The sequence below is a fragment of the Diceros bicornis genome, chromosome 37 (genome assembly GCF_020826845.1).
Source record: "Diceros bicornis minor isolate mBicDic1 chromosome 37, mDicBic1.mat.cur, whole genome shotgun sequence".
NCBI lineage: Eukaryota > Metazoa > Chordata > Mammalia > Perissodactyla > Rhinocerotidae > Diceros > Diceros bicornis.
Window position 1 is genome coordinate 18,105,014 of NC_080776.1, and position 24,457 is coordinate 18,129,470.

At 43.1% G+C, this 24,457-nt stretch overlaps 1 protein-coding gene across 1 annotated transcript in view; it reads right to left on the bottom strand.

Annotated features, from left to right (window-relative positions):
- Nucleotides 1-8,274, bottom strand: part of PID1 (phosphotyrosine interaction domain containing 1) — a 220,782-nt gene extending 212,508 nt beyond the window's left edge. The window contains exon 1 of the mRNA XM_058533143.1: nt 8,159-8,274. Within this exon, the coding sequence (XP_058389126.1) occupies nt 8,159-8,188 (30 nt within the window). The 5' untranslated portion in view covers nt 8,189-8,274. The remainder of the gene's footprint in view (nt 1-8,158) is intronic.
- Nucleotides 8,275-24,457: the final 16,183 nt, after the last annotated feature.

Consider the following 24,457-nt stretch of genomic DNA (forward strand, 5'->3'; position numbering starts at 1 on the left):
TTTGTAGTTGGTTCAAGTAGGCAGAAATATATTGGTGCGTGGATGAAACTCAAAAGAAAATTCCACACTTAAGTCTTATGGGTTGAATGGTGTCTCCCAAAAACTCATATATAGCAGTCCTAACCCCCAGTATCTCAAAATGTGACCTTATTTGGAAATAGGGTCATTGCAGATGTAATTAGCGAAAATGAGATCATACTGGATTAAGGTGGGCCCCTAATCCAATGTGACTCGTGTCCTTATAAAATGGGGAAATTCAGCCACAGGGACATACACACAGAGAACGCCACGGGAAGATAGAAGTGATGCTGCCACAAGCCAAGGAATGCCAAAGATTGCCAGCAAACCACCAGAAGCTAGGAGGTAGGCATGGAACAGATTCTCCCTCATGCCCTCAGAAGGAACAAACTCTGCCAACACCTCGATTTCAGACTTTCAGCCTCCAGATCTGCGAGACAATAAATTTCTGTTGCTTTAGCCACCCAGCTTGTGGTACTCTGTTATGGCAACGCTAGGAAACGAATATACTAGGCTACCAGGAATTTAAGTCCAAAGTAAAATAGCCACCCATCAGTACCACGGTCCCACAGTCCCTAGCTCAATTCCGAGGGAACATCCTCAGAAGACTTAGAAAGTAAATAGCAGTTTCCACTACCCACATTACAGGTGACTTGTACACCAGCACACACCTGAGGGAAAGCTGGTTCCTGATGTAAAGGCATCAAAGCATATGGTGGGCAGAAGGGGCTACAAAATTTGGGTGTTTATCCTCAGATTCACAATTACAAAGAAACTGTGAGGAAGGACTTGTGATTAAGGGATTAAGATGGATTTATTCTTGAGGAAGGATAACAATTAAGGAGTCCCCTTCTCCTGGCAACTCTCCACTCTTCTCCTTTCCCATGCACAGATGTGGTATTTACTCCCTACCGAGGAAGAGAATGAAAAGTAAGAAATGCAAACCCAAAGAGCTGTTCTGTAGTAATCCAGATTTCCCGTACCACTCAGGATTGGAAATGGCTGTCCATCGCGGCTACTGCATTGAAAAGAGGAGCTTGCCCAGGAAAGCAAGTGTTACGACTCCTTATAACATTTATTTTTTGTCTTAAAACTGAGTTCCAGAATAGGAATAGGTTCTCCATTAAAATAACGTATACAGTTACCAAGTGAAAAATTGAAACAAAACAAAATACCCAACCAGATACAAATAATCAACCACACATACTCTGAGGCTGTCCTAGAGGCCCATTTGAAACAGACTCTAAAATCAACCTACATGTTGTCTTAGTTGGGAAGAGGCAAATCCCAGAGGCTTGCTACTCAGAGACCCTGCAGAGACTCTGACAACCTGTTTTGAGGATAAAACCCTAGCCCTCGTTAGTCTCCACCTGTCTGGAAAAGTGTCACTGAGACCTGCCTCAACGTGACTTTCACATCCCAGCCTATAATTTTAATTACTAGTTACCCATCTCTTGAAGCCCATTTGCTGTATTTTCCAGAGGCCCTCCCTTGAGCAACATAGCACACGTTATACTCAGCGTTTGCCACCTTTTCCTAGGATATTGATCAAAAGTAGACGAGGGAGAAGGAAGTAGTGGTTTAGTTGTTCTCTAATGTCTGTTTTCATTTTTTCCAAATCCACTGTAAATAAATTCACACTCAGTATAAAAAGAGCATGCTATATAGACACATTCATTTTGTCCCAGTATATGAAAGACAGGTATACCTAGACCTCTAGAAATACAAAGACTGAACACAGTCAAAAGGCAATATGGATTTATTAACGTATTAGTTTCCTAGGGCTGCTATAACAAACTGGGTTCTTAAAACAACAGAAATTTATTCTCTCATAGTTCTGGAAGCCAAAAGTCCAAAATCAAGATGTTGGCAGGGCCATGCTCCCTACAAAGGCTCTAAGGAAGAATCCTTCCTTGACTCTTCTAGCTTCTGCTGATTGCCAGCAATCCTTGACATTCCTTGGCTTATGGCAGCATAACTCCATTCTCTCGCCTCCAACTTCAAATGACCTTCTTCCCTGTGTCTCATCTGTGTCTTCAAATCTCTCCTTATAAGGACACCAGTCATTGAATTTAGGGCTCACTCCAATCCAGTATGACCCCATCTTAGCTTGATTACATCTGCACAGCCCCTATTTCCAAATAAGGCTACATTCACAGGTAACAGGGTTAGGACTTCAACACACCTTTTGGGAGGGACACAGTTCAAGCCACAATGAGTAAGACATGGAGACCAGAGTTTAAACCTGAATCTTGATTCCTTAGTAGCCACATCAGTTAGGAATGCCAAAGGTGCAACAGATGAAGGACCCAACTAATATACAGACTTCAACAAACAGAAGGAGATGGTATTTTTCTCACTCCTGGAACCTCCCTTATCAAAGCAAGACCTCAGTTGCAACAAATGCGGGAAGAGGGAGGAGGCCTGAGCCATCAGGCATGAGAAAGAAGACCTCAGCAGGATGAGGGACCCAAGAGACATCAGCATCAAGCGAGAGAGCTCGCTGAGACTTTGGAAGCATTGAAATAGCCAAAGGCACAAAGCAAGTCTGTGCCTTTTCCCTCACACGTCTCTTTCCGGGGCTTGGCTTGAGGGTTCAGACCTGGTAAATACTCTGATGCTTTATCACTGGTTAGCAGCTAAATTGGGATCAAAACTTTTTTTTAAGTTAACACAAAATGATAGTAACTAATTCCACTAGACTTTAAGGAGGTCCTTGGACAAACATCTCAACGATTTCTTCTTGCTCTACTTATACAAAGCTTCCATTTAGATCTGTGCCCAAGGGTCTGAACAAAGCACAGTGCAGTCATTGAGTGCTTCTGGACTAGTTTTATTTGCTGACCACTAACAAGCCCCTGAACTGCTGCTATTTGAGGAGTCAAATAGCCCTGTGGAAGGGAGCCTGATCTCTAGTAGCCTTGGGGCTGTCCATGGCCCACTCTTCCAGGATCTAATTTGCAAGACTAATTTACCTGGTAGAATGGAGCCAGTGCGGAGGGAGGGGGAGGTGAGAGATCATCTGAAACATCAAACAAAATGCGAAAGTTGCCCAACACTCCAAGATAACCCAGTACAGTCAACATTAAAGGGCCCCATTAGGCAATGGGTAACCAACGGGCAGAGAGTTTTTTCCAAGGCTAGCATTTTGCAAGTCACTTGGTAGAGATTTTGCTGACAAACTCAAAGACCCAACGACACAAGATAGCATTTCACTTCTGAGAGAGACTTAGACCTCAAATTAATGAAAACTCTAAGCTTTCTCTATGAACGATAAGTCCTGACACTTTGTGCTTACTCAACTACGAGGGATGAAAAGAACAACAAAATCTAGAATTGATTTAGTGAGAAATCTGTGCCTCTGTAAGAGTAGCATTGCTTATTTCTAAGCAATTGCTCTTGAACTCTCCAACCCTCTCTCTCTCTCTTCCCTCCATTTTTGGTCTAAACGTGAAATGACTGCCTCCATGATCAAGCTTGATTACCAGCTTTCAAGGGTTCTAGTTTGGATAAATGCCATGTGCTCCAGCTGAAGAGACTCAAATAGTCCTTGAGAATTTCAGCTTAAGTACGACCCAGCAGCTTACATCCCCCAGAGATCTGGGACACCGAAACTTAGCATTGGGTCAAGCCTCTAGAGGCAACCATACCACTTCAACAAGAAATATGAAAGCAGCCTCTCTGAGCCAACGAGACCACCATTGCTCTAATTCTATTTATTAATAACAACCAACACGTGCACAGCATCCTACTTTGTCTTATCCCCCCACACTTCAGAGAAGCTCTGGACCCAAACCACCTGGTTCAAATTCCGGCTCAGTTCCTTTCTAGGCGCTCGACCTGGTGCAAATCATTTAAACCCTCTGGCCTTCAGCTCCTTTATCTAGAAAATGGGGATAAAAGTGGTTATGGGAGGTAAATGAGCTCAACAATTCAAATAAAGCTCATTAGCACAGTGTCATACACAGAGTGGGTACTCTCTAAAAGCAGGCTGTTGTCATTCTCTGCCCTCCTTGTTCTATGTCCCTTTCGTCAATTTGGTCTGCCTGGAAATGTGTCATATTTGCCAAGGTTTTCTCTCTGCCTGATGGGCCAGGTTGAAAGGTCTCTGGCTGACATTTCAAAAGGTTCTTCTGTCTCACTTCTCAGGGGAAAAGCAGAAGTGGCACAATACAGGAGAAATAAATCTAGAACGATCCACACTCCAAGCCAAGACAAAATCTATCAGATATGACAAGGCAGGGAGAGGGCAGGGTCATCCTCGGGGAAGAAATTATCTGACCTCCTAAAATCTCCAGATATTATTTAGTTAAAAACGTTAACCTTTTTATCAGCAAAAAGTTTAGCAAGAAATCAAAAGAAAGGTCCTTCTGGATCTGGTTTTCTCACTGCCCTTTCTCTTTTCACCCTCTTTTGGAAGTTCTAATGGACAGCCATTGGGCAAAAGGAGAGCGGAAAAGAAAGCGGTGGAGGACAGAAAATCGCCCAGGTTGAAAGGCCAAAATCTAGCTTTATGAGTAAAAGCTCTGTGTTTTGAGGATCTGCCATGGAGAAATTCTAATCTCAGGGAAGACAGGCAAATGATTACGTTGGAAACTTTACAGAATGCCTCCGGAGAAGATGGTTGCACATAGATTCCACAATTAGAATTTGCTAGAATTTGTTTCCCATACATTCCCACTATCACATTCCACTCCATCCTTATAATAACTACACCACAGACAAGGATGTGTTGGCCTCCTCGTTTCCAACTCAGTCTCCATTCATCTTTCTCCTGCTCTCCTCCTCTCCTGGCTTCCAGAAAAATGTGTCTGGTAGCTCATGGAAGACATACGCTCTGGGGAAATCCACGTCCCTTACGGCTGAGTCCACACTCTTGCATGCATGAGTCTGTCACTTCTCAAGGATCTGCCCAGACCAATGATTAAGACAATCAGGAAAACCATGCAAATCTTAAATATCGAGGCCAGAGGTAATCTCATCTCTATTTTAAAAAACCAATACTAAGCCTTTTTCTACCAAAAAGTCCCCTGTTTCAAATCTGCTTCTTTAAAAATTTATAACTCTCTCTCGAGTCCCTCCACGAAAAAAAAGTCTGTCGTGCAGAGCAGAAGGTGAAAAGGGAAGAATTCGTATTTATTCATTTTACAAAGTTGGGGTGGTAATTTAAATCTTCACATCCCTTTTGATCCTATTATATTTTTAATGGCAGAAGCTCCCAGCGAGGGCTCGAGTGGGCTGCAAGAGAAGTTTTAACATTCAAGGGAGCAGATGAACTTGCTGCGGGGTTTGTGAGACTGAATGAGAAATTACCCAGCTCAGCCCCGCTCGGGGCAACGGGTCGCTTCGCCTGTACTGGATTTGGGTCAAACAGCTAAACCTCAAATCAGAAAATACCAGCATCGTTTTGTTGGGCAAAGTGGGTATTGATAACGATAATCCAACCCAATCCAAGATGCCATTTCCTGAGCAAGGGAGCTGATTGCTGGATTCAAATTAGTTAGAGGGCGACCATCTGGCCCAAGCAAAGTCGTGCCACACACGCAGGGCCACACACCCTTTGAATGAGCGTCATCTAATCTGAACTAACAAAATCAATTAAGAAAAGCTGTGTTCTTTTCTTCCCCCGCCTCCTTTGTCTCCAGGTATTTGTACAATAAATTCACTCCTTAGTCTTATTAGGAAGCTCTGGAAACGCTTCCTTGAAGTATTTTCTTCACTCCAGTTCATCTAAATTAGAACGTTTGCATTAAAAATTAATGAGGTTGTATGAGAAGGTTAAAAAGATCTGTGTAAGGAGGGTGGGGCTCTAACTTCATTAAAGAGCAGGACTCATCATTTATTTCCTCATCGAACACGATTTCCATCGCCATCTCCACGGCCACAGAACCCCGGCATGGTAAAGCAACCCATTCACTGAGGGATCAGAAACCAACAATCCTATATGGTGGTGCCTTGAGGGCAAAAAGGGGAAGAAAAATTCCCAGACAGCAAACAGAGACTGTGACAAAGATAACCACAAGGAATGTAAATAAAATATTATTACAAGCAGCTCATTCACCACCTCACCCTCAACAACTCCATCCCCTAGAAGCAAAAAGTAAAGACATACAAATTGTCTGCTTTTAGAAAGAATAGAGCTGCTATTTGGAAAGAAGCTGTGAAGAGGAAGATTTTTCTCCATTTGGCTCACTTTTATCATCACAAGGCTTGAGATGTGCTTTTAAATGAGAACCGGGCCTCTTTACTAATTTAAATTTGGGGAGCATGAAGTTGAGCCCCGTGTTGATAAGTATCTTCCAACAGTGACTGGATCTTAGTCAGTGATAAGCCATGTTTACCTGAGCTTTCGAAAGCCAAAACCAGGGCTCTTTCCACATGACACTTCAAAATGAAATAAATGCATTGCAAAGGCAAACTGTAATAAACCGGACTCATGCCAAATGCACATGTGTACATTTCACAGAAGAGCCAGGAGGACATTTCTAGCAAGAAATGATCGCCATGCAGAACACAAGCCAGAGCTCCCTCCTGCCAAGAGTCACGTGCTCTGGAGCGCACAGGAGTCCCTAAATGAAACAGGCCGGTAGAAATAACTTCAAGAGACAAAATCCACAGTCTGCAGAGGCACAGATCGCCAGGCCATAAAAGCCACAGAACTCTGGCTCCATCTCTCTAAGGACTTCCAAGAGCTACCCTCCTCACTTGGATGGGGAGCCCCCCATCCCTCCTCTCAGTCGCCCCCTCCTTTAGAACAGAATCCATGCCCTTAACTGAAGGAGGAATTCAAATGCACCACAGGTCACTGATGCCGCTGCCAAAATACATTTACATCACCTTTGGCCAATCATTCAGAGCCTGATGTTGATAAGACAAGGAGGGGGTGAGAGGCTGGTCACCCACCACCCCATCTCCAAGGCTAAAGGTCCCTTTTCTTGTTTAGTCTCTTTGAGACCATGGGGGATTGGTGTGGTGTCTCTGGCTCTTCGTGTGAACCCACTCCCCACAAATCACAGGCCCAAGGAGGCTTGGGAAGGAGCTGTGGGGCATCTGTTTCTGCTAAATGCAATGCCCTCTGCAGGTTAATCCTCAGTATGAGAACCCAGAAGCAAAGGGTAGCCTCTTCCAGCATCTGAGGGACAGTCTGAGTTTGGAACCTTGAATTTTCATTGAGAAACCTCCCAAGCCAGCCAGGGTTCCTGGCCTCCACTGTCCTGTCTACAGACACACTCAGCCTCCAACAGTGCTGTATTTTACCACTTAAACACTTCTTCAAAGTTTACTACGAAACTGTGTGGCTCTGAGCCTGCCAACAGTTTAACTGCAGCATCCCGTGGATTTTATCTGGCAGAGTGGCTGCCCTCCCTCTTGAGAATATTTGCAAGCAAAAGGCAGTCATCAAACCTTGCAGTCGGGACAATTCCAGGGTCCCAAGTGTCACTGAATGAAGTCCTCTCTAAAATGCCCCTCTTTCTCACTTCAACCCCCTTCCCAACTCCCTAGCTTCAGAATCCAGATTAAAGGCAGTCTGGCATTTCAGTGCACAGCAGTGAAAAACTTTTGATGGGGTGACCCAGGACGTAACTATTTCTGGCTGAACTTAACTTCTGATTTTCAAATACCTGGGGGAGCTTGGGTTCAGGGGAGATGAAGGGAGAGCGCCAACGAATAGGAAAAAATAAAATCAAATAAGTAGCATACCATGACCAAGCCAAACCAAGCTTGATATTTCCAAATTATATTGGCAAATGGATGTTTGCACAAATCATTTGTTCTGTCTTTCCTGGAGACAAAAAGAAAAAAAAAAAAAATCTGGATGCAAAACCCCTAACCCCAGACCAGTATATTGTGTCAGTGGAATGTAATCTAAAATCGCTGCTCAGAAAGTCCAATCTCATATATACCAACACCCCCAGCCAAAAGTTGTAACGCCTGGAGAGCTGCATTCGTTAATTTCATCACCCCCTAACCCTGCGAGTGCCCGGCGCCGGGCTAAGCCGACAGTATCTTGTTCGCATCCATGCGTCTTACAGGATCGCTTTGGGCAAATCTCTGCAAGTGGGCAGAGGCGCCACCTCTGCTCCTCCGGCCGGGCACCTCCTCCTCCAGGCTGGCCCCCGGCCGCCCGGGTGCTCCTTACCTGCAGGCGCTCTGTGGCCGGCTGCCACATCTTCCAGCCGCGGGGTTTGGCAGAAGGGACGCTGGCGAGACTCGGTCGATCGCGCCAGGGGACGAGGGGCTGCGGTGCCGCTTTACATCTGGCGTCGGTGTCCGCGGGATGTGCGTCCCGGCTCGGGCGGCGGCCGCCGGGTGGGCGCAGGAGGCTGCGAGCAGGAGGAGGCGGCGCCGCGCTCGGCTGCCGGCAACTTGTGGGCACGGCCGCGCGCCGGCTGTCCTGGCGCAGCTGCGAGAGGACTGCGCAGCTCCGCCCGGGCCCGCGAGCGCACGGCGGCGGCGGCGACCGCTCCCTCCTCCTCCCCCGCCGCCGCCGCCGCCCGGACCTGCGCGCTCTGAGCATGCCCGGGGCCGGCGCCCGCCCCACAGCCGGCACCCCCCGGGACGTGGGGGGCGAGGGGCGCAGCCACTGGGGACCCCAAAATCCAGGCGAGAGTAGAGAGTGGAGGCCGGAGCCGGCGGGGAAGCCCCGGGTGGCATGGGTCTGGGAGAGGGGACAGACTGGCGGGGGAGGGAAGGGCCTGGAGAGTGGGGGCTTCCTGGAGAAAGAAACTGTAGCCCCCGGGGGGTCCCAGGCTGCCGTTCAGCAGGGATCTCTGAATGGCCTGTGACTTGCTTGGCACTGTGCTGGGCAACAGACTTGCATTCATTCTTCCGGCTCCAGTTAACTGAGCATCTATTATGCCCCAGCCTCTATGCTGGGTTCTGAGGATACAGTGGCGCAGCATAGAAGGCAAGAGAATGTGCCTCCTCTCCTGAGCTTCCATTCTGATTGGGGAAAACAGTGACCAACAATACAAATGAAGGGGTGCTAGGTCAGGTGGTGATAAGGGTTAGGAAGAAGATAAAACAGGGCTGATGTGTGAAGAAGGGGAGAGGAGAGCTTCTTAGATGGGGGCTCTGGGGAATGTCTGGAGTAAGACCCAAAAATGGACTTGGTGAGGATGACATGCGGGGCAGAGGCCTGGGCTGCCTAGACCTGAGCAAGGAGGGCAACACAAGGTCCCCCATCCTTCATCCATCCTGAGATCTGCCAGGTGCTGCAGAAGGCTCTGAGAACCCAAAGATAAGCCGTGGGTCACCCTGGGTTCCCGGGGCCTGGAGGCTCGCAAACTAGTGTTGGCCACTGTGAAATAACTACCTTTCCTAAACAGGCCTGGCTATTCTCATCCTCTTGACAGCTGGGCAGGTTAAATATTAATGTTCCCATCATATGGATGAAATAAATGAGGCTTGCAGAGTTTAGGTCACTGCTGACACAGCGAATGAGTAGCTTAGACAAAGCAGACTCAGCTGACTTCAAGGCGGGATCTCTTGCCACGTGCCTCTAACTGCTCTGACCATGGAAACACCTGGGAAAAAGGACAACCATCTGGGGCTGGGGTCAGGGACACTGGCAGGACGGAGATGCTAAGCTGAGTCTGTCTGGAGAGCTGATGAAGAATATGGAGAACAGATGGGAAATGCTAAGGGATAGAAGGAATGGTGAGAAGGAAAGGAGAGCACAGTGTACATGGGTGCCTGAGAGGCAGGGTCCAGGGAACAGCAGGGCTGGCAGGGGAAGGGTCCTGAGGGCATGCCACACTGGGACGTGTGCATAGCCTTGGTCCTGAGCCGCTCGTGCACTGTCAAAATAAACACCCCTGTCCAGAAGGATCTGTCCATTATTGTACGTATAGAGTGATTTCCGGATATCAGAGCACTCCAGAAGCCAGCCCTCAGCTCATCAGATCCTCCCAGCAACTCTCCAAGGACAGAAACCCATATCTCTCAGGCTTAGGGAGCACAAGATTCACAGAGTCCTCCAGAGGAGAGTCACACAGTGGCAATTCAGATCCAGGGCTCTGGCCACCATAATGCTTTTTTCCTGAGCTCCAGGTGGCTCCTCCCAGACCACACAGTTGGTGGGTGCCAGCTGCACAGGCAAGGCCAAGATCCTGGGTGCAAAGCCACAGAGATGCTTCTGAGGGGCTGGTCTCTGTCCCAGATGATCATAGGACCCTCTGGCTCCTGCCGAAAAACCACAAGGACTTACTTTCTCAGCTCCTCCCAGGCCCTGCCACTCGTTCTGGACCTATCAATAAATCCCTTCTGAGGAGGTGTCGGTACGTGGAAATACATCTCAGATGCTGGGTTCTGTGGTCTCTGTTTTGAGATGATATTTTTACTTTTCCAATAACTCATCCTGCACACTTCCCACACCTGGAAAATTCTTGATGAAAATAATAATAGATCTTCCCAGCCTCCTGGTTCTCTTTTATCAAATCCCAACACAGAAAGAGATGCACTTCATTACAAAAATCTAGAAAACCCAAATGTGCATATTAAACCTCTCAAGAAGCTAAAACAGGAATATTCACTTGCCAGGATGTGTTCAGACTTAAGCTTTGAAACCATCCTTAGCTGCAGATGCTTCCGTGGAAAAGCGATTTTTGTTTTAAATAGCAGTGGGATGAGATAACGGCCTAAATTCAAATCACATTGGAGCGTTAAATCCTGTCTTCTCACCTCCGAGTGTAATTAATTGTTATGACTCAGTAATACAGCTTTTAGTTCAGACTATGGTGCTATTTAAAGAGAAGAGGCTTCAGCTCTGTGGAGATTGCTTTCAGTTACCAGTCTCACTTTGCAAACAGATTTGGTAAAGTAGAGAACGTGTTTCAACTCAAACGAAACTCCTGTTTCAATTACCTTTGTGCCACAAATCAGGAAACTCTGGGGTGGCGGGAGAGTGGACGTGGAGGCTGCTGGAAGGGAACAAATGGGTTGGGACACCTCCCACCAGTCAATTTTGTTCCCAAGCCTTCCCATTCAGGAGGAACCTCAATAAAGGGTGAATGAAATAGAGACATCTGCTGGCTAGGGCTGGGTTGTGCATTCTGATCTCTCCCAGTTCTATTCTGGAACATTGCAATCTCACCCCCCTGGTGAGTCTAAAAGTACCGCTTTACAATGTAAACAGCTTTGATCTGAGCAAGGAACCACTCTTGAAATGAGCAGGAAGTGTTTTGGTGCAATGAGCAGAAATATTAGGCACATAAGTATGTGCCTAATTTCATGTACTTAATCCCTTGTAACTATCTACAAAGGTCTAATCTTGTTAATAAATAACATTTCAAGGAAAATGACCAAAAAAAGAAAAAAGAAGAAGATTGCCAAGGCCCAGATGAGTTATAAACATAATGTTTTGTCCAGAAAAAGAATTATAACCATCCCTAAAAATGTTTGCAAGACAGATTTTATCTAGTTCATGATTCTGAGCCCTAAGGTAAGCAACCTAGATAAATGTTCACATCAGAAGAATGGTGAGTTAAATTATGGCCCAGCATATCAAAGAAATATTAAAATATTATGCAGCCATTAAAGAGGATAATTATGAAGCTGTGTTATAGCTAAAAAAATATGACATATAATTATGGATTTTTTAAAGTAGACTAAAATGTGTATTATTTTAGTATGTGTATAAAATCTGCATCAATCTCAGTAAATACTAGAAAGGAGCTAGGACAATGGGGACACTCAGGTTGAAGCCCAGCCTTTGAACTATCTAGGTGACAGCTTTTGGCAAGTCATTTGCCTTGCTGAACCTCAGATTTTTCATCAGTAAAAGCAGTGATAATATTACTTAATACTTAGGATTATTAGGAACCGCGAATGAGTGTGTATATGTGACATGCCTGGCACAATAGTAGGCGTACAGAAAACAATAGTTTTTATCTTGTTACTTGTCTCTCTCTTTTTATTATTGGAATAATCAAATTCTGACAATGTGGCCCATGTTTCCTGCTTTTAAGTCATTTCCATTTGGAATATTTGTGGACTTAATCATTTGATTTAGTTTCTCAAACAAAAGTGGTAAACCATTTAAAGCTCATTTATGTTTCTAATTTAATCAGATGGTCAGCAAAATTTATTATGGTCGTATATTTAGCAGAGCAAGCCTTGAAAAGTCCTTCGTGTGGTATCATTAACGTTATTTCAAAATCTCCAAAACAGCTGTAGATGAGCAATATAGAAAAGTCTGAAAATTCACTAAACCGTTGAAACCTTCCTATAGTGATAGAGTCACTCCTAGTGATAAGTGTTTATCAGGGTGTTAAGATAACCCTTGTCCTCCCTTAAAAGAAAATCTTCACAGTTTGTCTTTGCAAACTTGGTCAAAGGCAAATGGCACAGAACTGGTTAATATCAGGGGTGCTGATTAATATCAGTGTTGTCATTCTCCTATTCACGGCTTCCTCATGCCCTCACCAGCCTCAGAAATGTGGTAGATTATTTTCAAAGATGGCCACAAACATCGCCATCCCCCCGGAAGTCGTGCCCTTTGCACTGTGGTTTGCCTGTTTCTCCCATCTGTACCCTTTGAATCTGTGCTGGGTGTATGATTGCTTTGATCAATACGCTGTAGCAGATGTGACACTGTGGCATTTCCAAGCTTGGGCCACAAAAGACCTTGCACCTTCTACTGTCACTTTCTTGGAACCCAAGATCACGGCAGGAAGAAGCCCAGACCAGCCTCCTTGAGATGAGGACCACATAGAGGGAAGTCAAGCCAATAGCAGGTGAGTGAGTTCATTTTAGAACACCCAGCTCAGTCACATCACTCTAGGACAGCAGCCATATGGGGGACCCAAGTGAGACCAGCAAAAGATCCACTCGGCTGAGACCAGCCTGAATTGCTGACCCGCAGAATCATGAGCAAATAATACGATTGTTTTTTTAAGCCCTAAGTTTTGGGGTGGCTTGTTAAGTAGTGGTAGATAACTGATAAAGAAAACATCACTAATAAGTGTTAGTCTTTCCCACTAAACTTCACATCCTTCTCACTATTTCCTAACAACCAATTTATCAGAGTTGACACTAAATTGAAGCCTAAGAGTCTAACATAAAGACTTATTTCCTTTTTTTTTTTGGTTTATTCTTACCCTCCTGATTCCCTCTGTCCTACTCTCAGATGGTGTGGGCCATGCTGCCAAGTCATGCCTGCTAAACTTTCTAGTAAGTCCTTCTGAAAGGACGATGGGAATTGGGCTGTGCTCCAGCCATGTAATGATCAAGGCAGATTTTTTTCTAGCAACTCTGTACTATTCTTGTTCTTTGCAGCCTGGTTTTTAAGGGTCCTTCTTGCCCTCTATCACAGTCCTGACTAACTGATTAGCAATATGATCCTGAATACATTCTCATCAGGTCTTGTGTGAAGCCACACCTTATGCTGTCTTCCCACCTCATCGCTTCTCCATCTGAGCTGATTTCACACAAAACCCATCTTTCTTTGCTTCTATTTTTTCCCTTTTTCTTCCCACTTTCATGATCAAAGCCAAGAATTACTTATCCTAAAGATTATAGGAAATGTGTCTGACATAACTCGTGGAAATTAGGTTATCTAGAAAAGAACATCCATGATAAGAAAGATGCTTCCTGATCTGCGTTGGCCTTTGCTTATCTCGAAGGCTCCAGGTACAGTTCTGTGATACAAAGCCTGCTCTGTTGGCCAGGGTAGAGCTTCCTTCAGAGATGCCCAGGACTATTCCAGTAAAATCATAAGAGAGTGGCATAGATAATGTTGGTGGCCTTATGGATGGAGAATTGGGAGAGCAGTAAGGAGAAACTGAATCTTCATCTTTAACATACTCTACCTGGAGTTGCAGGTAGACAACTGCAGAAACTGTGGCTGTATATTCTGTGATCCATTTTTACTGGTCCTATTGTTAGTGGCAGAGAGACGGAGCAGGAAATCATCAATGACCTCTCTCAAGTGTAGGCAACATTCAGGAATTCTTTGTTAGTGATGGTGTAGTGGATGTTCTAATGTGCCATCCAGATGCTCCCTTCAGGATGACTGCTCATTGGCTCAGCAGCCAGAAGCATTGACTGATGTTGGGAGTGTGAACCAATGGCCCACAGCTGAGTCCCTCTCTTGGCATTGCCCTAGGCCAAAGGAAATTGACTTGCCCAAGATTATGCTCCCCACCGGGGGCAGCCCACTTCCAATGACTGGTCAATGTGGGGTTCAAAGGCCTTCATGGGGGACAATTGCAGATGGCCATCCCAGCTCTAGAGCCTCCAGCTGGATCAGCCAAAGCTTTGGTTGCAGCTGCCTCACAGTTCAACTTCTCTTCTTGTCCAAACCTGTTTCCCTCACTTGCTTACAGATTTCTTAAGTGGGGATCTGGGAGCCAGACCACCCACTGGATGGCAGTGGATAGAGTCCTGATCATCTCTGGAATGCTGTAATAGGGCGATTGTTAAAACTTTCACTGATGGTGAACCGAAATGGGATACAAATGGAAGAGAATGTGCTGATGGGTGCAGCGTCTCGAGCATTAGAGTGGTTTAGGGGAAATAGTAATTATAAGGATTATGGAGCCAGACGGCTATTGCTGAGTGCTGTGGATGCACTGGAGAAAGACAAAGAGATGCAACTGGAGATTACAGCAAGGTGTGAAAGCCAGGGTGCCTTCTTCCCAGCATAGAAAGAGACTCACATCTCCTGCATCTAAATAGTGGAGAAAGCTGAGGATCAGGCCCAGGAATGAGTTATATGGGGAGTGGAGCTCCAGAGGAGATTGAATTCTCCACTCCGGAAAGCGCTGTGCCAAGTTCAGGACCCTGAGTGGGAAGGAGTCAGACCCTGAGGCTCGAGTTGGAAACACAGATCGATGCCCTGGGAAATCTTGAATTCCAAGATTCCGTGACCCCTCTGAGGCAAGTGAAGTGCTTCTCTTCTTGCTCAAGATGCACTGAACTCTGCTTTGAAACATAACTATTTTTTTTTTTTGGTGAGGAAAACTGGGCTGAGCTAACATCTGTACCAGTCTTCCTCTATTTTGTATGTGGGACGCTGCCACAGCATGGCTTGATGAGCAGTGTGTAGGTCTGTGCCCAGGATCTGAACCTGCAAACCCCAGGACGTCAAAGCAGAGCACATGAACTTAACCACTATGCCACCGGGCTGGCCCCAAATGTAACTATTTTAATGTAGTTGATTTTTATAGAATAATACATGTAACAAAAGCAGAATACACATTCTTCTTAAGTACACATGAATATTCACCCATATAGACCGTACACTGTTCTGTAACACAAGCCTCAGTCACTTTAAAAGAATTAAAGTCATAAGAATATGTTCTCTGACCACAACACATTTAACTCTGAAATCAGTAACAGAGAAATGCCTGGAAAATCCACAAATATTTGGAAATTAAACAACACACTGTTAAATAACCTAGGGATCAAAGAAGAAATCACAACGGAAATTTAAAAATATTTTTAATTAAATAATAATAAACATCAGCCTATCAAAATTGTTGCATGCAGCTAAAGCAGCCTCTAGACAGGATTTTAAAGTTTTAATTACTTGTATTCAGAAAAGATGTCTAGAATCAATTATCTAAGCTTCTACCTTAAGAACCCGGAAAAAAAGAGTGGAGTAACTGAGATGCTCTAACAATGCTGCTTGGGATAAAAAATGGCACAACCATTTCATAAAACAGTTTGGTAGTTTCCTATCAAGTTGAATATATGCTTACCATATGACCCAGCAATTCCACCACTAGATATATACCCCCCAAAAATGAGGACATATGTCCACACAAAGATTTGTGTTCATAGCTGCTTCATTCATCATGGGCCAAACTGAAAACAACCCAAATGTCAATCAACAGGTAAATGGTTAAACATATTGGGTATATCCTTACATATTGGATATATCCTTACATATTGGGTATATCCTTACAGTAGGATATTTCTCAGCAGCAAAAGGGAATAAACTACTAGAACATGCAGCAACATGGAGTGATCTTGAAAACATTTTACTGAGCAAAAGTAGCCAGACACAAAAGACTATATGTTATATAATTCCATTTAAATTCAATTCTAGAAAGGGCAAAGCTTATCTGTAGACATATAGTGACACAAAGAAGGTCAGTGGTTTCTTAGTGCTGGGGAGGGGCGGTAATAGAAATCAAATGGATATGAGGGAACTTTCTGGCATGATGGAAATAATCTGTTTCTTGATTGTGGTGCTGATGCATTAAAACTTGTCAAACTGTACAGTTAACACACATTCATTGAATTTTATGTAAATTATAACTCAAAAGAGTTGTTTAATTTTTTTTTTACTTTAGCTATTGCCCAATTACTTTTGATTCCACATGCCAAAAGATCAGCTGTCAAGGAAGGGGTTTACGCTGCTGCAGGGGTAATTGACTTGCATTATCAAGAGGATATAGGGCTGCTTTTACATGAAGGGCAGAGAGGGATACATTTTGGCAGCATGCGATAGTCCGGGGTGTCTCGTAGAATGCCTCTGCCCAGTTTTACGAGTAAATAGGTAAATGCAGCAGCCGTGACCTAAGAAGGACGTGGTGATCAGGAGTTGCATCCTCTCAGGTATGATGGTCTGGGCCATGTCACCAAGTAAGCCACCAAGACCAGCTGAGTTGCCAGCCCAGGTTGAATGGAATCTAGACTAGGTAGTAGAGGAGGAAGATGACAAGTTATCAGTTAGGCCTTGACTCTGGCTGCATTGACGAGGCTGTGCTAGGTCCCACTATTCTCTGGTAAGCTTCCTCAGGGAAAGAGACCTATCAGAAACCTGGAGGCGCTCTTCCCAGATTGGTTGAATGTACTGTATGAAGGAAGTGGAGCTGAGCCATGCAGGATGGACAGTAGTAGAGGCACAGCGTCCACTACTGTCCATCCTCCACATTGCTCTTCAGCTACGACTGTTGACTGTTGACAGCTCACAGCTGAGTCCCACCCTGGGCTCTGCCATTGGCCAAAGGCAGCCAACTTGCCCAAGGTTATGTCCCTCCCTAGGGGCAGCCCCCATATAATGACTAGTTGATGCAGGGATGCAAAGGTCTGTCCCAATGGGGACACCTCTGAAGAGCGGTCTCAACTCCAGAACTCCCTCTAGGGTCAGCCAAGGTTCTGTTAGAACTCCATCGCTGTTCAACTTCTTCCTCTGCTTAGTTCTGCTTCCGCCTGCCCCTTCCGAGTGTGGTTCCCTAAAGAACTCCCCAATAAACCTTCTTCACATAAATCTGTACTTCAGAGTCTCCCAGAGAACCTGACCTGAGATACGAGGTAAACGTGAAGTTGCAAAAAGGTAAAAAATATGAATTTAGTGAAGTTGAGACTACATAGGCATTAGCTGTTACTGCTGGGGTAGTATGGTCAGGTCCTTTCCCGGACAGCACAATTATTTCTGCGCCCTCCCCCTCCCCATACACCAAACAGCACCCAAGGCCCAATTCCACATCTCACAGAGGATCTTTCTGGACGCTTCCAGAAATTTAAATTTTACAATGATGTGCTTCTAACATTGTCCTGATTTGTGTGTTTTCAAAAGTGTTTATACCATTTGTGGGTTTTTTTCTTATGACAGAAAACACCTGAGTTATTTAATTACAGTGAAATGCATTCATTTCCAAGATCTCTAAAGGAAGCAGTACAGGGACTAGGCCACAAGGTGTTAGTAGACTTTTTGGGGGGATGGTGGCTATGTCATGGGAACGTTTCTGAGTACATGTCATATAATCATGTAGGTGCTCGCTCCTGAGATGAGCAGAGAAATAGTGAGGATGCTGTCCAATCACACTGAGAAATCATCAAAATCCAACTGTTTCATGGGCCCCTGGGACAGTGGACGCACCCAGGCAACATCCTTAGGGAATAAGATGGTTTTTGCAAGTGCAGAGGGCTGGGCAGTAGCTGCCACACTCAACCTGTTGTCAATATAGGCTTTCAGAGAAATTAGAAGACGCTTTTACAACCCAGGTGCCCATCAAGGGACGAGCGGATAAAGAAAATGTGGTGTGTATATATATATACACACACACAATAGAATACTACTCAGCCACATTAAAGACAAAATCGTGCCATTTGTGACAACAAGGACAGGTTTTGAGGGTATTATGCTAAGCAAAATAAGTCAGACAGAGAAATACTGTATGACCTCACTCATATGTGGAAGATGAAACAACAGCAACAACAACAAACAAACAACCACATAGATAAGGAGAACAGATTAGTGGTTACCAGAGGGGAAGGGAGTGCGGGGGAGGGCAAAAGGGGTAAAGGGGCACATATGTATAGTGATGGATGGAAACTAGACTATTGGTGATGAACATGATGCAGTCTATACAGAAGCTGAAATATAATAATGTACACCTGAAATTTACATAATGTTATAAACCAGTGTGACCTCAATAAAATAATTAAAAATGAAAAGAAAAAGAAGATGCTTTTAAGATTGACTCTGAGGATTTCCTCTTCTTATAAATCGTAAGATCAATGAAGCTCTAATATCTAAAAAATCATTAGAAACAACTCATTTTTTTGTTTCTCATTATGAAATGTAATACGTGTGGAATTTTTAAAAATTAGAAAGCATAGAATATTATCAAGAAGAAAATTAATATTTCACATAATCCAGTCAAGCAAAGAAACCTATTTTTTTTTAAACATTTTGGTGTATTTCTTTCCAGGCATTTGAACAGTTAAACAGATAAAAAAAATAATTCATATAAATATTTGTCCTTTAGATTACACTATATAAGCAATTTTGAACCCTGCCCTTTTTCCTTAATGCTATATGCCATGTATGTGTAAATAGTCTTCAGCAGAAGCGCCACGGAGGGTAAGCGCCCACAGGTAACTGAAGAGCCACTCTTTGCTTCCAGAGCTTGCCCTGGAGGTGTAAGCTTACATTACCATTCTGAGCATTACAGTTTACTTCTGGACGCCCTGGCCCATGGTCAAACACAGGGCCAGAATTTTAACTTAGAATAATATTTTCCCAATATTATTCTGCCTGTCTTTTCCAAAATGTTTCTGTGTTGATTTCTCCTAGCTAAAACTAAATTCACACTCGATGTGCATAAAGCAGAAAACAAAATTGAGCACACCATAGAATTCCCATTAAGATCAGGAATGTAGCTGAGTTCTGGCTGCTGGGGGCTCTGTTTGGGGTGGCGCTTGCCCCTCCCCCGTTGTTCAGAAAAGGAACAGACGCTCATGCAACGAGGGAGTGCACTTCCACCACCCTCTTTCCATCTGACCACTCAGGTTTCCCTACTTCCCCTAACTCAGGGTTTTCAACCCATTTTTCATAGGTTGTGAAATCAGTTTAGTGAGTCATAATCAGCATGATAAAAAAACAAATGGGATAAGAAAGAAAAGAACAGAAAATATCAGTGTCCTCACATAATAAAGGTAAGTATGCTTCATAAAGCATTTATTTAGGCTGTGTGTGTGTGTGTGCGCGCTTGCATGCCTATGTGTGTATATTTAACACATCATGATGCAAAATGTGTTCTTACTGTGTGTAGTGAAAGACATTCTCCAATATCTTTCCCTCGTAGTCTAACAACTAGTGAAAGGCACTACTTTCAAAAAAGCATTCTGAATGTCAAAGATCCCCACTGTCACCCAGGTTCCTTGCTTCCTACCTGTCCCCCACAACACACACACACACACACACACACACAGACCACCTAGCTCCATCCCCCAGCTTCATTCCTATCTACGGTTTTAAAAAATTACATAGGAGGGGCTGGCCCCGTGGAGTAGTGGTTAAGTCCAGCACATTCCACTTGGTGGCCTGGTTTGCAGGTTGGGATCCTGGGTGCGGACCTACACCACTCGTCAAGCCATGCTGTGGCAGTGTCTCACATGCAAAATAGAGGAAGGTTGGCACGGATGTTAGCTCAGGGCTAATCTTCCTCACAAAAATTAAACAAAAAAACAAAAAGAAAAGAAATTACCTAGAAATAGGGATAAGGCTGGCAATAGGGAAAGAGGCAGAGACAGCCCCCCCAAAAAAATTTAAGGAAAGGAAAAATAACAAACGAAGGAAATCCACCAAATTGTTGACGGTAGCTATCTCTAGATGATGGCTCCAAAAGAGACTTTTAATTTTGTCTTTTGCACATTCTATAATTTTCTCAACTTTCTCTAGCAGGTAAGAACTCAGCCTCCAGAGTCGGACAGACCTGGGTTCACTCATGATTCCAAAAACCAGCCAGAGACTAAAACCATAAGAACATTCCCACTACGTCTATAATTAAACACAAATCAATGTAAATAAACACAACATTCCACAATTTTTGTAATTTTGAATACTTTTATTTAAGATCTCCTTCTCTTCCACCGACAATGCGTGAAATTTGAGCACTCTATTCCTGTTCCCCTTGAGGTTGTTCCAGTTAGCAGACAGTCACTCTTGCTTCTCTTGGGCTACCTACAGTGAGTCAACACTTTTGCCGTCCCTTCTCCGCTACCTAATTTTTCAGTGCAGCTAAAAATCAGATTTTAGAACACTGTGTTGAATTAAGGGATATAGTGGCAATGTTTCTACAGTTTCAGTCTCTGGTGAGTTATTGGGCTTTTCAGTATAATTCAGGGCTGATATTCATCATTCCACAATTTTAAGATTCTTCCCTCCAAAGGCTCATTAATAATGGCAAGAGTGTATAACAGAAAAGCCCCTGATTTTTTTTCCTACAATATATTTCATGTGAATTCACGAATTTCATAAACATGTCTTGCTCCTTCGATAATCAGGACGCTGTGATGTCATCATGAAATGTAGGAAAGCTTATGGTCCTCAAACATCCATTAGGACACCAATGTGTGTAGAGCCAGGACTGCGTACTAACCTCAGCCCTGTCTCTGGGTGACTTTGAGAAAGTCACTTCCCCTCTCCTAGTGTCCCTTCTCTCATCTGTAAAATAAATGTTTGGATTAGTTTACTTTTGAGCTTTCTTCCAGCTTTAGAATTTTATTATCCTCTTATCTGGCTAATGATCCCATGAAAAGGGCATAATGTGGCACATCAATAACACTAATGGAATTCTTTAAGACCCATGCCTGTTTCAAATTTTTCCACCATTATTCAAATCTATGTTTAGAACAGGAATAGCTGTGTGATTGGCCCTTTGGGGATCCCTAACACCAAATATGGTGGGTAAGGGTGGGACAGGGTGGGAAGGGTAAGAGGAATGGCATTAGAAGTTATTTTATATTCTAATATGTTGCTGTAAGGCAGGTGAGATACTAAAACAGGAAACCTCATCCCATAACCCTCATCCTATTCGTTGCTAAGAACATGGTGCTACACTGCTAGTGGTGGTAGAAACCAGTTGCAACAAGTTTCCCTAGAACTGGCTAACTCCAAACCCAAGATACTACCGCAATGGAATTCCACCTGATAATTTTCGTTAGTGAGTCCATTTCCAATTATTCTGTAATATCTCTCAAAGGATATTGGCACGTATGACTCGCATTGAGGCCCAACACCCTTCAACCCCTCTTCTGGTGCAGTGAGTGATCTCTAAGAACAGTAACTTTACTTTCTAAGCCCAAAATCAAAGTATATTAGGATTATTCAGAATTCTGAATGTGCCTAGCAGTTATTTAACTGTAAAATATTTGAATTCTCAGCACAAATTAGAGTTTATGTGGACAATGGATAGAATATTTGAATCAGAATGTTTACTATATATCTAATGTCCCTACCAATGCCAAAAAAACATAATAGTGTGATTCTAACTATGCTAGAATCATAGTAACAATAGCTACTTTCTAGTGAACCCTCACCTCTGCCAGCCACTCTGTTGCGCACCTTGGATCCACCATCTTCTGGAATCTTCACAACGACCCTATGAGGTAGATACTCTTGTTGGCCCCATTTTACAAATGAGGAAACCGAGTCACAGAGGGGTTAAATATCACATTGCTATAAATAAGCATAGCTGGGATTTATACGTAGGTATGTCTGGCTCCAGTGGTTTAAGCTCTTAGGCACTAGGCTACAGGGGACTGTCTCATAAATAGAGCTCTAAGGCTGGAGGGATCTGAGAGATCTAATCTAGCCCAACTAGATCTGAGAGAACAGCTGAGGTGTCCAAACTTACCCAGTTACATAGTGATATGCTGGGACCAGATCTCCAGTCTCCAGCAGGTATATCACAACAATAAGAGTCAAGATTTAGTTCATGATCAGAATCAGGCACTGAGCTGAGCACACCTGATGTATATTATCTCATTAGTCCTATCGATCACTTCAGATACTGTTTTTATTTCTACTTTATGAAAGAGAAAATTGAAGCACAATAAGATTACACAAAGTCACACAGCCAATTAGCCAGGATTTAAACCTTGCTAGTCTGTCTCCAAAGCACATGCTCATGACTACCACCTGTAAAGTCCCTGGGAAGGGAATGGGCCTGTTGGGGAGGAAGACATATCCTCTACCTACTCTGGGTCCTTCTGGCTGGAGTACGAGTTAAATTAACATGAGACAGAACAGCAGGAGAAAATCAAACAAAGCTTTATAACATGTATCCATGGAAGAGACCTAGGAAAAACTGGGTAACTCACCAAAATGGTGGAGGTTCTCATCTTAAATAGCATTTTCAGGTAAAGACAAAGGAGGATGTTGAGGGTAGTGGTTTGGGACTTCAAAGGCGAGGAAGGCAAAGCAATGGAGAAGGAAAAGCAAATATTTGTTAGACAGCTGTTTACTGGGCCACCTATAGAGAATGTGGCCCAAGAGACAGAATTTCAATAAGATGGCCTTGCTTTCTTGTCACACCTATTTTACATTATACTATAGTTATCTCATGGTATTAGCTCCTTCCTGGAACAGGCCTCCTAAAATTCTTTTAGGCAGTTAGGGGGAAGGCCAAATTTCTTTCAGAGTCTTTTGTTCTTAAAAATAATCAATCCAGGGCAAAGACATACATTTTGGGGTGGCCAATTCTGATCCCCCACAAGACCACTGTGGTGATCCTAAAGGTTCTTCTACTCCTAGGACCTGCATAACACGTTTCTGGGTTGGGTCTTGGCAATAACCTTCCTTTCTTCGTTGTCTGATCTCACTCTCTTTCTGTGGTTTGGAACTGACCACAGACTGTACTCTGAGCCAGTGAGTGACTGTCCAGAATCCTTTTTCCACTTAAGAAATTCTTAAAACAACCTTGACATAAATGCAGCAAAGAGTGTAAGAATAATCATCCCTTGGTTTCCCAATGTGTTTTAATCTTAGAAAATATTCCCTGGCTGAGAATTATACAAAAGATATAAATACTTTTATGACTCTTGGTACGTGTTGCCAAATTGTCTCCAAAAAGGATTATGAAAATATACAGTCAACAACAGAGTATGAGAATACTGTATTATCATTAGCGTTGGGTATTTTCATTTGACTCTATTAACAACTCAAAAAACAAACAAAAAAATCTTTCTTTATAATTTTAGTTTATGTTTCTTTAGTTATAAGTGATGTTTACTATTTTTTTGTTTTTAAAGCAGTTGTATTTCTTCTTTTATAGGTTATCTGTTCATATCCTCTTTTCATGTAATTGCTTCATAGACATTTTGAAATTTATTAGTATATGTAGTATATATTAAATCTGTAAACTTCATATGCTGTTCACTTTCCAAATTCTGTTTATGTATTTTGTACACTTATTAAGAATGTTCTTCATGGTTCTATAAAAACATATATTTATTTTAAAAAAACATTTTTGGCGGCTGGCCCGGTGGTATAGTGGTTAAGTTCGTGTGCTATGTTTCGGTGGCCTGGAGTTCGTGGGTTCAGATCCCAGTACAGACCTACACACCACTCATTAAGCCATGCCGTGGTGGCATCCCACATACAAAATAGAGGAAAATTGGCATGGATGTTAGCTTAGGGCAAATCTTCCTCACCAGAAAAAAAAAATTTTTTTTGGTTTCCAAGTCCTCAAAATATTTAAAGTTCATATTATTTATTTTTTACTATGTTACAATAAAACAATATTATAACTATGTTATAATATGATAATAAATTGTAATTTATTATTGCTTTATTTATGTGTGAATATACGGCCTATTTTGAAAATGTTCCCTATATACTTCAGGAGGAATATATTCTTACTTTTGGGACTACAATGTTCAATATGTCTTTTAATCCTACTTTGCAGTTATTCAATTTATCTGTGTGCTTATTTTATCTTCCAGAATGACTTTTAGAATTAAAATCTCCCATTTCTATCATGTTTATGTCATTTTCTCCTTTTATTTCAAACAATTTGCAAAACATGAATTTGTTGCTATATTATTTGGAGCACACAGTTTCAGAACTATAGTTCTTTACTATTTATTCTAACTTTATCAATATAAAATAATTCTCTATTCATTTTAAGATATTTTGTTTCTATTTAATAATATTTATATTGATTTCTTGCTCCTATTGTTTACAGTTCACTGACAT